At 46.3% G+C, this 15426-nt stretch overlaps 2 protein-coding genes across 5 annotated transcripts in view; one reads left to right on the forward strand and one right to left on the reverse strand.

Annotated features, from left to right (window-relative positions):
• Window positions 1–4406: 4406 nt before the first annotated feature.
• On the reverse strand, window positions 4407–10794 carry LOC128111115 (acyl-coenzyme A thioesterase 1-like). Its single transcript, XM_052739343.1, has 3 exons — window positions 10094–10794; window positions 7065–7267; window positions 4407–5310 (listed from the first exon to the last, which is right to left on the reverse strand). Exons 1-3 carry the CDS (start codon window positions 10677–10679, stop codon window positions 4732–4734), a joined length of 1368 nt encoding a protein of 455 aa, XP_052595303.1. The 5' UTR covers window positions 10680–10794; the 3' UTR covers window positions 4407–4731.
• The window catches only part of Heatr4 (HEAT repeat containing 4), a 34417-nt gene continuing 29551 nt past the window's right edge, over window positions 10561–15426 (forward strand). The window contains exon 1 of one of the 4 annotated variants that reach the window (XM_052739337.1): window positions 10561–10669. The gene's annotated coding sequence lies outside the window, so the exon portion shown is untranslated. Of the gene's footprint in view, window positions 10670–12044; window positions 12152–12276; window positions 12607–15426 lie in introns of those variants that run through there. The other 3 variants (XM_052739340.1, XM_052739338.1, XM_052739339.1) reach the window with 3 other exon arrangements.

The raw sequence follows: 15426 nt of genomic DNA on the forward strand, positions 1-15426 counted from the left end.
CAATCAAGAAATCCTGAAGTAGCAAGCATGCACATGACCAACAAAACATAGACATCCACTTAGCTTTGCTCAGTTTTTCATTCTGTTCCTGCCTCTCCCCATCTATGAAATTACGTTGATCATTTCTGATTCCTTCATTGATTAACCCATGAATTAATTTAGACCTACATTCTTTTTGTTTGGTTGGTTTTTGTTTTTGAGACAGGCTCTCTTTATGTAGCCCTGACTTCCCTGGAACTTACTCTGTAAACCAGGCTGGCCTCAAACTCACAGAAATACACCTGCTTCTGCCTTAGGTGCTGGGATTAAAGGTGTGCACCACCACACCTGGTGGACTTACATTCTTTTTGATACATAATGAATATATATATATACATATATATATATATATATATATTTATGAGGTACATATACACAGTATATAATGTTCAAATCTGTAATTGTTATATCAATCACTGCAAATATTTATCATTTCTCTGTGTTGAAAATGTTAAAAATCCTTCCTTGTAACTGTTTTGAAATACACAATAGGACTTGGGAATTGTCTTAGTCAGTGTTCTACTGCTGAGAAGAGACTCCATGACCACAGCAATTCTTCAGAAAGAAAGTATTTAACTGGGGCTGGCTTACAGTTTCAGAAATTTAGTCCATGATCATCATGGCAGGGAGCATGGTAACATGCAGGCAGACGTGGTGCTGGAGAAGTAGCTGAGAGTTCTACATCCAGATCGGCAGGCAGCAGGAAGAAGGGAAGAGACACTGGGCCTGGCTTTCAAAAGCCCACCTCCAGGTATACACTTCCTCCAACAAGGCCACACCTCCTAATCCTTGTCAAGTAGTGCCACTCCCTAATAACTAAGCATTCCAATCTATGAGCCTATGGGGGCCTTATTCAGACTGCCACATGGGTATAATGGTAGAGTGCATGCTTTGCTCATGGTGTGTTTGCTCTCTAGCACCAGGGCTAGAGAGATGGCTCAGTGGTTAAGCACACTAAGTGGCTCTCTAAGGATCAGGGTACAATTCCCAGCAACCACATTGCAGTTTACAATCATCTGTAAGTTATAGCTGGAGAGTTTCTCTCCAGCTCCCGCCAAGCCCCGACAGTCTTGCAGCCCACTTATAAAATAAACACACAGACTCTTATATTATTTAAACTGTTTGGCCTAATGTCTCAGGCTTCTAGTTATCTAGTTTTTATATCTTAAATTAACCCATTTTTTTTTTTTTTTTTTTTTTTTTTTTTTTTTTTTTTTTTGGTTTTTCGAGACAGGGTTTCTCTGTGTAGCTTTGCGCCTTTCCTGGAACTCACTCTGTAGCCCAGGCTGGCCTCGAACTCACAGAGATCCGCCTGGCTCTGCCTCCCGAGTGCTGGGATTAAAGGCGTGCGCCACCACCGCCCGGCTAAATTAACCCATTTTTATAAATCTGTATCTTGTCACATGACTCGTGGCTTACCAGTATCTCACATGTTGGTACTCATGGCGGCAGCTGGCAGCGTCTCCTGACTTAGCCTTTCTGTTTTCAAAATTCTTTTTTCTGTTTGTTCCATTTATACTTTTTGTCTGGCTACTGGCCAATCAACATTTGATTTATACAAAGTGATATCCTTAACAGTAAGTCAAATTCCAGGGGATCCAATGTCCTTTCCGCCCTTTGCAGGCACCAGGCAGGCAGGTGGTGCACAGACATACAAGTGAGCCAAACACTGATGCCCATAAAATAAGAAAAGGATTATCTCCAGCACAAAAAAGAAAAAAAAAAAAAAAGAAAGAACAGGATGCAATAAACACTAACTATTGTCACTGTACTGTGCTGCAGAACCCAAGAATTTATAATTTCTATATGGTACCTACAACCAACCCCTCCTAGTCTCCTTCCTCTAACCACACCCCCTTCAGCCTCTGGCAACTAATGTTCTAGTTTTATTTTGTCATTGTGACAAATATTATGACCAAAAACAAATTAGGGAGGAAAGGATTTATTTAGCTGACACTTCCGGGCCACAATCCAGTATAGACAGATTTTTCTTTGAGCCACAGGCTCAAAAAAAAAAAAAAAACACCCACGACACAAACTTATTAATTATGAAAGCTTAGCCTATAGCTTAGGCTTGTCCCACTAGCTCTTATAACTTAAACTAACCCATTTCTGTTCATCAACCTGTTGCCATGTGATTGGTGGCTTTTACCTCTCTTCCTGCATGTCTTGTTCTCTCTCCTTGTCTGGCTGGCGACTCTGCCTTTCTTCTTCCCAGAGCTCTCTCTGTTCAGAAGTCCCGCCTCTACCTCCTGCCTAGCTATTGGCCGTTTAGCTTTTTATTAAACCAATCCCAGTGACACATCTTCACACAGTGTAAAGGAATATTGCACAACAGTCCAGCATTCAGAGAAGGGAGAGCAGGAACTCAGGGCAGGACCCCGAAGCAGAAGGCACGTTGGAATGCTGCTTGAGACTCACACTCCACTCTGGCTTGATCTCTGGCTCATGATTAGTGTGCTTTTACCCGAGCCCCTCCTCCAGTCCTTGGTTTTCATTTCTGAAGGCCCTCATGCTATGCGACACTTTAAATTTTTTTAATTATTTATTTGTATATTGGGGGGCAGGTTGTGTCATAGTGCCCATGTGGAAATCAGAGGACAAGTTGCAGGAGTCAGTTCTCTTCCTCCACCATGTGGGTTCTAGGGATTGAACTCAGGTCATCAGGCTTGGCGGCCAGTACCCTTTCCCACCGAGTCATTTCATGCAACACCTTTTATTAAACAAGTTTCTGAGGCTGGAGGGATGGCTCAACAATTAAGAGCATGTACTGCTCTCACAGAGGACCAGAATTTAGTTCCCAGCACCCATGTTGAATGACTCACAACCACCTGTATCTCTAGCTCCATGGGGTCTGAAGTCTTCTAGCCTCTACGGGCACAGACACCCATAGACAGGTGTGATTAATAATAATAAATTTGAGACCGGGTGGTGGTGGTACATGCCTTTAATCCCAACACTTGGGAGGCAGAGGTAAGAGATCTCTGTGAGTTCAGGACCAGCCTGGTCTACAAAGTCAGTTCTAGGACAGCCAGGGATACACAGAGAAACCCTGTCTCAAAAATATAATAATAATAATAATAATAATAATAATAATAATAATAATAATAATAAATTTGAATAGGTTTCTATGGCTTTCTCTTAACTGTCTTCTTGTGTTATAGGGGCTCAATCATGAACCTAGCAATGGGTACAGAATCCTGTATGTGCTATTATGACAAATAGCTGTGCTCATATGACCAAGAGTTGACTGGTGGATTACTAAATATGCGGGGACGAGAGCTCTTCCTTACACACATTCTCTTCCTTGCCTCTCAGACAGGATGAAGGCTGACACAACATGGGATTCCTAGAATCTCTGTTTCCTCCCCTCGCTGCTCTGTTGCTGCCTGGACTAAATGCTCATCATCCCCAAGTGTTGTCATGGCATGGAGCTCATCACTCGAAGGGGATTCTTTTCCCACTGTTGGTTTGCTTTGGAAAACTGATGTTCTTGTTGGACACAGCGTGTAACAAAAACCTTTTCGCTGCTACCTATGTGCGCAATAAGCATCTGAAAAGAGGCCCCTAAGTCACCCCCAAACTGCTTCTTGAAAGAAGATAGTAACAGTGACCTTGGCCCAAGAATTGAAGGACATCATCGTTTTCTATATAATCTAATTTTTATTTTAATAAGAAGGTTTATACTTAAGGTTCCCCTTTACTTCATGATATAAAAGAACTCTTTTTTTGATAGGCAGTATTTTCAGATTATATTTTTACTTACATATATCTCACCAGGCACTATTTTTATAAGAAAGTTTTAATTTCTTTGTTGTCTTATGGCATGGAGGAATGAACTCAGGACACTTGTCAAGAAAGACAAGTGCATTACCACTAAGTTAGATCCTCAGTCCTTCATATGTTGTAGAATATTATTTTAAAGTGTGTTACTTTTGTTTTTGTTGCATTTGTTTAACTCTGTGAAGCTGTGTTACTGTGCCTGTCTAATACACCTGATGGTCTAATAAAGAGCTGAACAGTCAATAGCTTGGCAGGAGAGAGAAATAGATGGGGTTGGCAGGCAAAGAGGATATATAGAAGAAGAAATCTGGAAGGAAAGAAAGAGAAGTATCCAGAGACAGAGGAGGACATGAGGGGCCAGCCACCCAGCTACACAGCAAACCATGGAGTAAGAGTAAGATTTATAGAAGTAAGAGAACGGGAAAAGCCCAAAAGCAAAAGGTAGATGGGGTAATTTAAGTTAAGGAAAGCTGGCAAGAAACAAGCCAAGCTAAGTCCAGACATTCATAATTAAGAATAAGTCTCTGTGTGTGACTTATTTGGGAGCTGGGTGGAGGGCCCCCAAAAGAGCAGAAACAAACAACAACATTCATAGGCACTTATTTTATTATATAAAGAAAAAACTTATGCTGGGCATGATGGTGCATGCCTTTAGCACCAGCACTCGGGAGGCAGAGGCAGGCAGATCTAAGGAAGGCCAGCCTGGTCTATAAAATGAGTTCTAAGCAGGGCTACACAGAGAAACCCTGTCTCAAAAAAAAAAAAAAAGAAAAGAAAAGAAGAAGAAATAAAAAACTTTAAGGAATCAGAATATGTCCAGATAAACTAACCAGAACTAATACTCTGATAGTATATTTGAGGTTTTCTCCAAAACCAACAGATAATGGGTAATATTTTGGGAGTCACCCCCTAACTCTTACCACCCAAGTGTTTGTGGAAGAAAGTCTGGAGTTGCTGCCATGCATCCAACTGGGCCATGGCATGAGGCTGAGGCTCCCCTCCAAAGGTGATATTAGCACCCACCAGGAGGTGCATGCCAGCCTTGCACAGTGGGAAGTAAGGGGGCTCAATATAATGCCCCGCTTCCGGGTAGCAGATGATCTGGGGCTTCTCCTTCCCATGGGCCTGTAAGCGTTTGGAGATCTCATTGGCATAGAACTCACTCTTCCAGTTGTGGTCATCCTGACCTACAAGCAACAGGAAGGTCGTGTCTGACCTTTCCACAGGGATGAAGCTCTTCTGTTCTACCAAAGGGCTTTGAAGACCTTCCACAACATCCATGAGGCCATCTTTGGTCATTCTGACTCGATTTCTCAGAAGAGACACAGGAGGGATAGTAAAATCCTTGTAGTATATGGTATTCCCAACTGCAGCCACAGAGCCATTAATGATGACAGCAGCTTTGATGCCCTTCAGAAAAGAGGCCATCGCAAGGCCAAGTTCACCCCCTTTGGAAATGCCAAGCACTCCAACTCCTGGACCTTTTACCTGAGAAAAATATAAAAGGAATTAGTCCAGGAAATATAAATATAAATATTATAAAAATATAAAAGAGAATTAGTCCAGGAAGAGTATTGAACAGCAAGTAGGCCCAGTTGGAAAGCTCCATGGACCAGGGTCAACATCTGAACTCCTATCTATTGTCAAAACCATTCTAGCAGGAATGAAGCTACTCTAAAAAGACACTTGCACTCCTCCCTTGCCATTAGACTATGGGGACAACGGACCCCAAGAAACTAAGGAAAACAAACATTCCTGTTGACTGATCTTTATCTGACCCGGGCACCCACGTGGCCCACCAGTCCTGCCACACATCACTGGGGGTTCACTTTCCACGTCTCCAAAGGACCGCCTCACATCCTCTCCTACCTCCTCGGCCTCTTGAGCCCCCACATGCCCCTCCACCTTCAGCTTTCCCTGCTGCAGTGAGAAAACAGACGCTGTCAGGGGGAATCTCTCATCTTCTCACTCCCCAATCTATCTATTCCCACGGCAGCTCTCGGGTGTCCCACACAATCTCAGCGGCCACCTCTAGTTGTGTTGGGGATGCTGTCCACTCTCTCTCTCTAGGGTTGGCCTCCCACACTTACTTCTGGCCTCCTCTCCTTTCCACTTCTCTCTGCTGGTCCTCCTGAGGTCCTCCCTGCTCTGGGCCTCATCTATTTCCTCACAGCCCTGTGCCCCAGGCCACACTAGTTGTGACTTTGTTCTCTCCCCTGGATCCCTGAGAAACCTGTGGGGAGATGTTTGTTGTACTTTCCTGCTCAGTACCTTCTGGGTGGTTTGGGTTGGCACCATCCCACAAGGACCACCCCTGTCCTGAATCCCAGAGTTCTCTGGGCTATAAGCAAAAGATCTTTTGGCTGACTTCTCACAACAATCTTTTTTCTTCTCTTGTGGCTTCCAAAACACCACCCTTGAAACTTTCAACTACTATACTGCACTGAAGTACTAGGAATTAAGTGCTGGGGTTATTACCCTATTTGTTAAAGGAAGAAACAGAGGTCCCAAAGTCATAGGATTAGAATTTGGTAAAATCGGGGCTGGTGAGATGGTTCAGTGGGTAGAACACTTGCCACATAAGCCTGATGACCTGAGTTTGACTCTCAGAACACACATAAAAGTGGACGGAGAGAGCTGACCCCATAAAGGTGTCCACTGACCTCCACACACTCATGAACACACATGTTTTTGTGCGTACACACACACACACACACACACACACACACACAATGTCAATAATTTTTCAAAGAAAAATTGGCAAAATCTAGTCTCCAACTTCTCTCTAGACACAGCCTACACTGACTCCACTTCTCCAAGAGCGCCAACGCTTCCAGCCACTTGAAGTTCTGCTTATAAAATTATAAAACAAGCAAGGATTACCACCTCAGCCTGTGCCATGCTGAATCTAGAAAGTTCAGAGCACCCTGGTCTCCTGCTGCTGGTTGTCAAGTTCACCCAGTGCTCGCACAAGGGCACAGGGACACGGGGACACGGGGACACAGGGACACGGGGACACAGGCAGGAGAGAGCTGCTGAGCACATCATCTTAATGAACACCAGCCGGGGATGGCCCTACCTTTCTCCTTTCCTTTACTTGTATCAAACCTAGAAACCTCAAGTGGTCTTGGGCTCTTTGTGACATAAAGAGAGAGAGGTTGTCATCAGTTCACTCATTCTGTGAAGTCAAGCACACAACGAGGAGATACGACAGGGGCCAATAAAACTTGAGGGGATCTAACCTCGGGGTGGCTAAGCAGGTAGTTCACGGCTTCTTCAAAGTACTCTATGCGCATGGTTTCCATGCCCTTGGGGAGGTCATCGTAGTTATAATAAGCCAGAGCCATGACAGCAAAACCCTTCCCAGCCAGCAGACTTGCTCGATACTCCAGAAGGCCGCCTCCAACTCCGAAAAGGTCCACGATTCCAGGATAGGGACCAGGTTCTGGGGAAGAAACATCACTAAACATTACTGAAAATGTTCACAGTGGAATTAATAGGCATTTGTTGCTTAATCCGGGATGAGCATGGTTTCTACTGATCATCAGGAGACTGAAGGAACTCCTGTCTCCAAGCATTTAGAGTGGCCTAGGATAATTCCACTTTCCTCTCTACCCACTCTGAGACTCAAATCCACAGACATTTACAAAGAGCATACTACTTTTAACATTAAAAATACACTAAGGTCTAGGGGTAGAGTGCTATCTAGCATGTATGGCTGTATGGCATACTAAATTTGATTCCAAACATACATACATACACACACACACACACACACACACACACACACACACACACACACACACACACTATAGAATATTTTATTCTTATATTTATATTTAATTATTTTAAGATGTGTTACATTTGTTTATGCTGTGGAACATTTGTTTAATGACACAAGGATGTGTTGCATTCTTTTATGCTGCATTTAACTCTGTGAAACTGTGTTACTGTGCCTGTCTAAAACACCTGATGGTGTAATAAAGAGCTGAACAGTCAATAGCTTGGCAGGAGAGAGGATAGGCGGGGCTGGCAGGCAGAGAGAATAAAGAAGAGGAGAAATCTGGGAGGAGAGGATCAAGGAGCGAGACAAAAAAGGGGCCCGCTATCCAGCCAGAACTGAAATAAGAAGGAAAGAAAAGGTATACAGAAATGAGAAAGGAAAAGCCCAGAGGGAAAAGGTAGATAGGATAATGTAAGAAAAGCTGGCAAGAAACAAGCCAAGGTAAGGCTGGGCATTTATAAGAAAGAATAAGCCTCCATATGTATTTATTTGGGAGCTGAGTGGTGGGTCCCCAAAAGAGTCAAAGAGTAAAAACAACCAACTACACACCACACACACACACACACACCACACACACCATCCACCATACACACACACACATACACACACACACCACACACACACCATCCACCCACACACACACACACACACACACACACACACACACCACACACACCACACAACATACAACACACACCATACACACACACCACACACACACACACACCACACACACCATCCACCATACACACACACACATACACACATCACACACATACACCATACACACACACCACACACACACACCACACACACACCACACACACACACCATACACCACACACACCACACACACACACACCACACACACACCACACAACATACAACACACACCACACACACACACCACAAACACACACCATACACCACACACATACACACACCACACACACACACCACACACACCACACAACATACAACACACACCACACACACACACACCACACACACACCACACACACACACACACACACACACACACACACACACACACACACACATACCACTATCCTCTCTGACCAGAAATTGATAGTGCCAACTGCCAGTGGGCATATGCAGCAACCATGCTGGTGAAATACAAAACCAGGTAGCCTGTAGAATGCAGTGGGCAGTGGTGGCACACACCTCTAATCCCAGCACTCTCAAGGCAGAGGCAGGAGGATCTCTATGAATTTGAGGTCAGCCTGGTCTATACAGAGCAAGTTCCAGAACAGCCAAGAGAAACTCTATCTTGAAAATAAATAAATAAATAAACCTTTTCTTACCATGTGACTCAGTCATCCCACACCTAATTACCCAAGTGAAAATTCTGGTTCATACACAAACATCTATGCAAGCATCTGTAACAACCTCATTCATAATCTCCACAGACTGCAATGAACCTAATGTCCTTCAACCGGCAAATGAATCAAAACAGAGGCCCAATGGGTAGAAGACCCCATGAATCTCAAATACATTCTGCTAAATGAGCGGACAGACTCCAAAAGGCTGCATTTTCATTCTGCCTGATTTTGTGTCCTTAATATTTTTACCATTTGTATAGGGAGGCTTGTCTTCCACCTGTCCAACTTCAACAATACCCGGCAAGCACCTGGCCGGCACCTGCTCAGGAACAGATGAGTACTGAAATGACAGAAGCCCTTGTGGGTCCCTTCTTCAACACTACCGTGGATTCGTGTGCACTTCTCCGTAACCACTCACAAGTGGCCTTTAAATATCTTGTTGATTTTTGCCTACTTTGCCATTTTTGTTTTGTTTTGTTTTGAGGCAGACCAGCAAATATCCCAGCAGGACCCAGTATTGCTATGTAGCCAAAAATGGCCCAGAGCTTCTGAATATCCTGCCTCGTCGATCTGAGTGCTGGGATCACGGCCCTGTGCCACAGTGATGCTGTGCTGGGGATGAAACCCTGGGCTACTCGAAGGCTAAGCAAGCCCTCTACGGACTGAGCCACACCCTTATCTCAATGGCATGATATTAAATGGCCTCTCCTGGGAGTTCGTTGCTCCACCCATCACTGCTTGAGTCCTGTTGATTCTCCTGCCTGATTTGTTAGAACTTCCACATACAGCTAAAAACCAAGACAATTTTAAAATATTTGAAAACTGGTCGCAGTAGCAGAGTGCTTGCCTAGTTTGAGTTCCCACGCCACCACCAGGAAACACTGAAGAAATTCTAAAACAAAATTGAGGGTGGGTGGGTGTAACACTGCGGACTTTATTATTAGGGGTCTCTCCCCTTATGATGCCCTTTGACTTAGCAGTGGAACGAAGGACCAGCTTCAGGGAAAGAGCATCATCACAACAGGCTCCTTCCAATCCAGTCCTATCTCTTTCTCTGTGAGTCCTAGGTCATCGGGAGCTACCTTTCTCTTCACTTGAAATCACAGAGGAACTTTGAGCAAAGGGAAGGTGGGGGGCCGCTCACCTGGGGGCAGGAAGAGCGTGGCGCGCACACGGCCCTCGCGCACGGGCACGCGCCGCACCCCGGGAGCCATGAAGTGACGCTCGTGCACCGCCCGCGCCAGCAGCCGCCCGCCGCCGTCGGGCTCGTGGCCGTCCAGCACCTCCAGCTCCACCACGAAGGGCGTCCGCACGTCGCGCTTGAGCAGGCGCCAGAAAGGCCGTTCGGGCTCCAGGGCCCAGAGCAGCCCCATGGGCTCGAGCCCCGCGAAGCTGCCGCCCAGCGCGGGCGCGCGCACCAGGTCCAGCCGGCCGTGGGCGTCGGCGCGGTAGCGCGCGTGGGCGCGGAAGAGCGCGCCTTTCTCGTCGCGCAGGGCGGCGCGCAGCGTGACGGGCTGCTCGGGGGCCAGGCCGCGCGCGGCGATGCTCAACGGCTCGTCCCAGCAGCTGCGGCCCGCGGGCTCCAGGCTCAGCGTCGCATTTGTCCGCGCAGGGGCCCAAGCGGTCCAGCCACCCGGACCGAACGGCCGAGGCCCTGACAGCCGCGCCCGGCACTTCCAGCCCCATTGGCACAACCTGCCTGTTTGCAGGACAGCGAGAGGTGAGGCCATTTTGCTCCTTCAGCTCTCAGTTCTTTGGCAAGAGTTAGAGATCCTCTAGCGGCCGGCTGCCTGCCTGCAGTCTAAGTGTCCGCTGGGCTGAGCTGTGGGCTTGCAGAGTTGGAGAGCTCAGAGCCTGCAAAGCAACAAAAGCAAAAGTAAGAACAGATATTGACTAAGGCGCCGGTGCGTAAGACTCCGTTATATCCGGAACCCCCTTCCTAGTACTGTCTTTCGGATGCTCTTTGCCCCTTGAAGAGTGGGCTGGCCTAAGGCTCGCTCTTAAAAGTCCTCTCACCCAACGGGACCTCCAGTCGCCAACTTCCTAAGGTTGCAGACTCAAGAATGCAAGATTGCAATTGAGTTTCATCACGTTGTGGGGGAATGGACACTTGTTACTAATCTTGGTACTGTTCTTTCAAAAATGTGCACCGTGATGTTTTGTTTTGTGCTGTCTGCACGTGCTTAGCCTACATGTAAGTCCCATGACCAGTGGACTTCATGTTTCATGGGCTGTTTGACCCTTTACCTGGATTCCATACATGTGTAAAAATAACCCAATGATGTCATGGTTATTTTCTTTTTACACTGTGCTCTCAAATTGGCCCTCTAGGCAAACATTACTTCCTACTCATCGTGGACTTTACACATTTCCCAATTGTTTCATAAGCTATCATTTCCAACCAAAGATGGACTTTTCTTCTTCCAAGGCTTTGAACCTTAATAACAAGGATAATTGCACATCTTTGTTCTTGCAGAAACCTGAAACTGTATAAGCTGTACTTATCTCTGCTCCCAAGACGACTACTGTGTTAGTTTTTGTCAACTTGACCCAAACTAGAAACGCGATGGAACAGGGAACCTTGGTTGAGGGATTACCTCTATCATATTGTCCTATGTGACACTGATGATTGACGTGCGAGGGTCCGGCCCACTGGGGTCGGCGCCACCCTGGGCAGATTGTCCTGAGTTTTATAAGAAAGCTGGTGGGGAAGTGGAGAGTTGGCTCAGTGCTTAAGAGGACTGGCTCTCCTTCCAAAGGATCGGGGTTCGATTCCCACACCCATACGGCAGGTCACAGCTGTCTGTAAGTCCAGCTTCAGGAGATATGAGACATATACATACAGGCAAAACATCCATGCACATAAAACAAAATAAAGTTTTAAAAAAGGAGGAAAGAGAGTCGGCTGAGAATGAGCAGAAGGAAAGCAACGCAGGTCCTCAGTGGTTCTTGCTTCCAGGTTCCTGCCTGAGTTCCGGCCCTGACATCCGGAAGTGACTGACAGATAAACTCTTCCTCCTCTAGTTGGTTTTGGTCGGAGTTTTATCACAGTTATAGAAAAGGAGACCAGGACAACTACTCAAGAACTTTCCCGGGCAAAGCTTTTTACCCAGTTTCAAATGATCTCACACTGTGCTGGTCAGGAGTCATCAAACTCTAACCTGCCCGGTATTCTGGAAAATGCCAGGAGTTGCTTATCCAGGTGTTCTGCAGTTGGCTCTTTCTCAGCAGGATGAAAGAGCTCCAGGAGTGGGGGTCAGGGTGTGGGGGTCAGGGAGTGGGGGTCCGGGAGTGGGGGGGTCAGGGGGTGGGGCATACGAAGCTCTATACACTTACAGAGTTTGCTTCTGGTTTTGGTTTTTGGTTTTGTTTCATTTTGCAATAAGTTACTAGGAAATCTGGTCAGCTGCCAATCAACAAATATGAAACCATTTCTTAAAGCTCAGTTTACAAAGAAGGAAATTTAATAAGTAGTTGAAGATACCCCAACCAAACTCACAGCTTCTGTGAACGGACTTGGGATTCTGAAGGTTCGTTGCCTGGTGACCACTGTAAGCAGCGAAGCAGCTTTGGAACCTAAGGAGCCAAGGGAGGTTCACAAGGCAGAACCTTGCTTCTCTTGAAGCCTGTACTGTAGGATGCTATTCCACTTGGAAGGTAATTTCAAACCACGGCAGCTTTAGCAAGATCTGAAGTCTTCATCAGCGTCAGCTGCATGGGGACAGGGCAGACAGGTAACTGAGAAGACTGAGCTGTGTAGAAGAGACAGCCAGACAGCTACAGACCTGCGATTATACAGGTCTCATCTTGCTGTGGCTGGGGTTTGGAAGGCACTAGAGCAGACTGGTTTTTGTTGTTATTGCTTTGGGTTTTTTGTTTTGTTTCGTTTCTAGGGTTTTTGTTTGTTTTTTTGTTTTTCGAGACAAGGTTTCTCTGTATAGCCCTGGCTTTCCTGGAACTCTTTTAGTAGACCAGGCTGGCCTTAAACTCAGAGATTGCCTACCTCTGCCTCCTGAGTGCTGGGATTAAAGGCTGGTGATACCACCACCCAGCTGGGCAGACTGTTTTTATGGCATTATAAATGAAACAGACAGCTCTCACCTCAGAGGAATAAAAGAGGTATTTATTCTGGAGTCAAATATTAGTAACCATAGCCTGGGAGTTTTGGTTTTTCCAAATACCATGTTCCAATAAGGTAGCAATTTCATGATGGCTTTGTAGAAAGAAAAGGCCATAAACCCAGAAACTTTCCAAATATATTGGTATAAACATAAGATAGGTGGGTTACAGCAACACTAGCTATTAACACTCAACCTTTAGGTTGGTGAAAGCTAGTAAGTCTGCTGAATTAATACGTTTCACAGGGTCTCACCCAGTAGTCACAGGATGTGAGATTAGACAGAAAGGTGGGAAAGGAATGCCTATTTAGGGAGCTCTAAAGAAAGCTCTAGGTAAGCTCTGGGCAGACTGCATGCAACCCCCCAAACTCTCCACGATATTTGAATTTCAGTTACTCTGCCTTGTAGAAGGCTCAAGTGGGCTTCCTGTTCACAGCACTCCCCAGTCTATTCTCTGCAGACAGCTGTAGAGCCATGTGAATCGTGCTGAGAGATGTAAGTCAGAGGTTCAGAGGGAGAGGGGAAGGCAGAGGGGCTAAGAGCCTGGGTTCCTTGATGCTGCTCGCCCCTTTAACCAGGCTTCCCTTATAACTGAAGCAGGATGGAAAAGAGGAAACATTCAACCCAAGAACAGAGGAGCCCCCATTCCAGAGTCTAGTTGAAGCCTCTCACTGAATGAGAAGCAAGAATTCCAATAACTTCTTATGGCCTTTCCTCCTTCCCAGCTGTATACTTGCATTTTCCTCCAGATCTCACCAGAAACCCCTTACAGGGAAAGGACATGCACTAAAACCCCTTGTGCAGCGCCATGTTACAACAGAAAGTGGCCCAGTCACTTTCTGAGTGAGGTTTGTTTGGGAAAGGAAGCTGCAGTGGTCTGAATGAGAATAGCCCCCATACACTCATCTGTTTGAATACTTGGTTCCCCGTGGTGGAACTGTTTGGGAAGGATTAGGAGGTGTGGCATTGTGGGGGGACGGGTGTCACTTTGAGAGTTCCAAAGACTCATGCTGTCGTCAGTGTGTGAGCTCTCCTAGTCCAGCCAGCATGCCTGCTTTTTGCCGTCATGATGCCACATCATGACTGACTTTTAACCCTCTGAAACCATAAACCCAATGAAATATAAGTTTACCATAGTCATGATGTCTTACCGCAGCAATAGAAAAGTAACTTGTGCCGGGCGGCACTCAGGAGGCAGAGGCAGGCGGATCTCTGTGAGTTCGAGGCCAGCCTGGTCTACGGAGAAAGTTCCAGGAAAGGCTCCAAAGCTACATAAGGAAACCCTGTCTCAAAAAAAAAGGAAGAAAAAGAAGAAAAGTAACTCCTACAGTAGCTATGACCAATTACCCTTCAGAATACACTTTATTTGGAGAGTGACTTGGGGCAGATGAGTGGGAATGACATGGTCTTGAAGTGGGAGAGCAGACAGGAGAAGCACAGCACTATAACAGACAGTACAGTGGGGACGAGGAGAGAAAGATTTCTCCCTTCAAAACCCGGAGGGGAGCGGCGTTAGGAGAGAGCCTCGTGAAGCAGAGCATTAAGAGAGACAGCAGCCATGTGTGGATGGCAGGAATCCTGAAAGGAAAGAGAGGCCCTTCAGTTCCCAAGGAACAAAGGAAATTCCTTACTTTTATAGGTTTTCAGGGGGTGGAAGGACGGTCCATACCATATAATTTAGTCTGGCTAGCCTACGTGCCAAGGGGCAGGCATTAGGCAGGACCATCTTGAAGCTGTGACCGGGGGGGGGGGGGGGGGGGGGGGGGGGGGGGGGGGGGGGGGGGGTGCTGCAAGGTCACAGCACAGCCTGGCTTCTCATCAACTCTGTCCAATAAAGGGAAGAAGGAGAAGGTAGACAGACACCCAAACACAGAGAGAGACAGACAGACAGACATAGTATGCACATGCAGGCTGGAGCTTTAAAAATGGACTTATCACATATCTCCTTTCTTTTCAGTCAGCCATCATACCAGATTCTTTGAGAGTGCATGACGACTGATGACAATATGATATTCTTTGTGCTTACACTGATACAAAATTCCTTATGACACAGCTTAAGGGCATGTCTGGGACCCCCTCCGCTACTCTACATGGACAGGAGGGAAACCCATCCTCGTCCTGTTTTTAAAGTTGGTGAGGTGGCTCCGTGGGCACAGGTGCTAGCCTCCAAGGTTGATGACCTTGGCTCCCACATTGCCAAAATACTTCCTGACATAGGAGCAAGAGCCACACTAATGTGTAAGAATATGAAGAACACTTCATATTCAGTCTCACCCAACAGTTAATTTTCAACTAGCCAGAGCAGGCACTGTTTCAGGAGAAATATCTCCTTGTGACCAGCCTTTACCTTTGCCCTAAT

The sequence above is a fragment of the Peromyscus californicus genome, unplaced genomic scaffold (assembly GCF_007827085.1).
Source record: "Peromyscus californicus insignis strain IS unplaced genomic scaffold, ASM782708v3 Scaffold_15__1_contigs__length_86483966, whole genome shotgun sequence".
NCBI classification, from domain to species: Eukaryota; Metazoa; Chordata; class Mammalia; order Rodentia; family Cricetidae; genus Peromyscus; species Peromyscus californicus.

What these genes read in the sequence shown, in the direction of transcription:
- LOC128111115 (XM_052739343.1), bottom strand. Translation starts at nt 10,679, where the DNA reads ATGGCCTCACCTCTCGCTGTCCTGCAAACAGGCAGGTTGTGCCAATGG. An exon ending in CACGCTCTTCCTGCCCCCAG is followed by an intron (nt 7,268 to 10,093) that starts GTGAGCGGCCCC and finishes TTTCTTCCCCAG; the next exon opens with AACCTGGTCCCTATCCTGGA. An exon ending in ACCTGCTTAGCCACCCCGAG is followed by an intron (nt 5,311 to 7,064) that starts GTTAGATCCCCT and finishes TATTTTTCTCAG; the next exon opens with GTAAAAGGTCCAGGAGTTGG.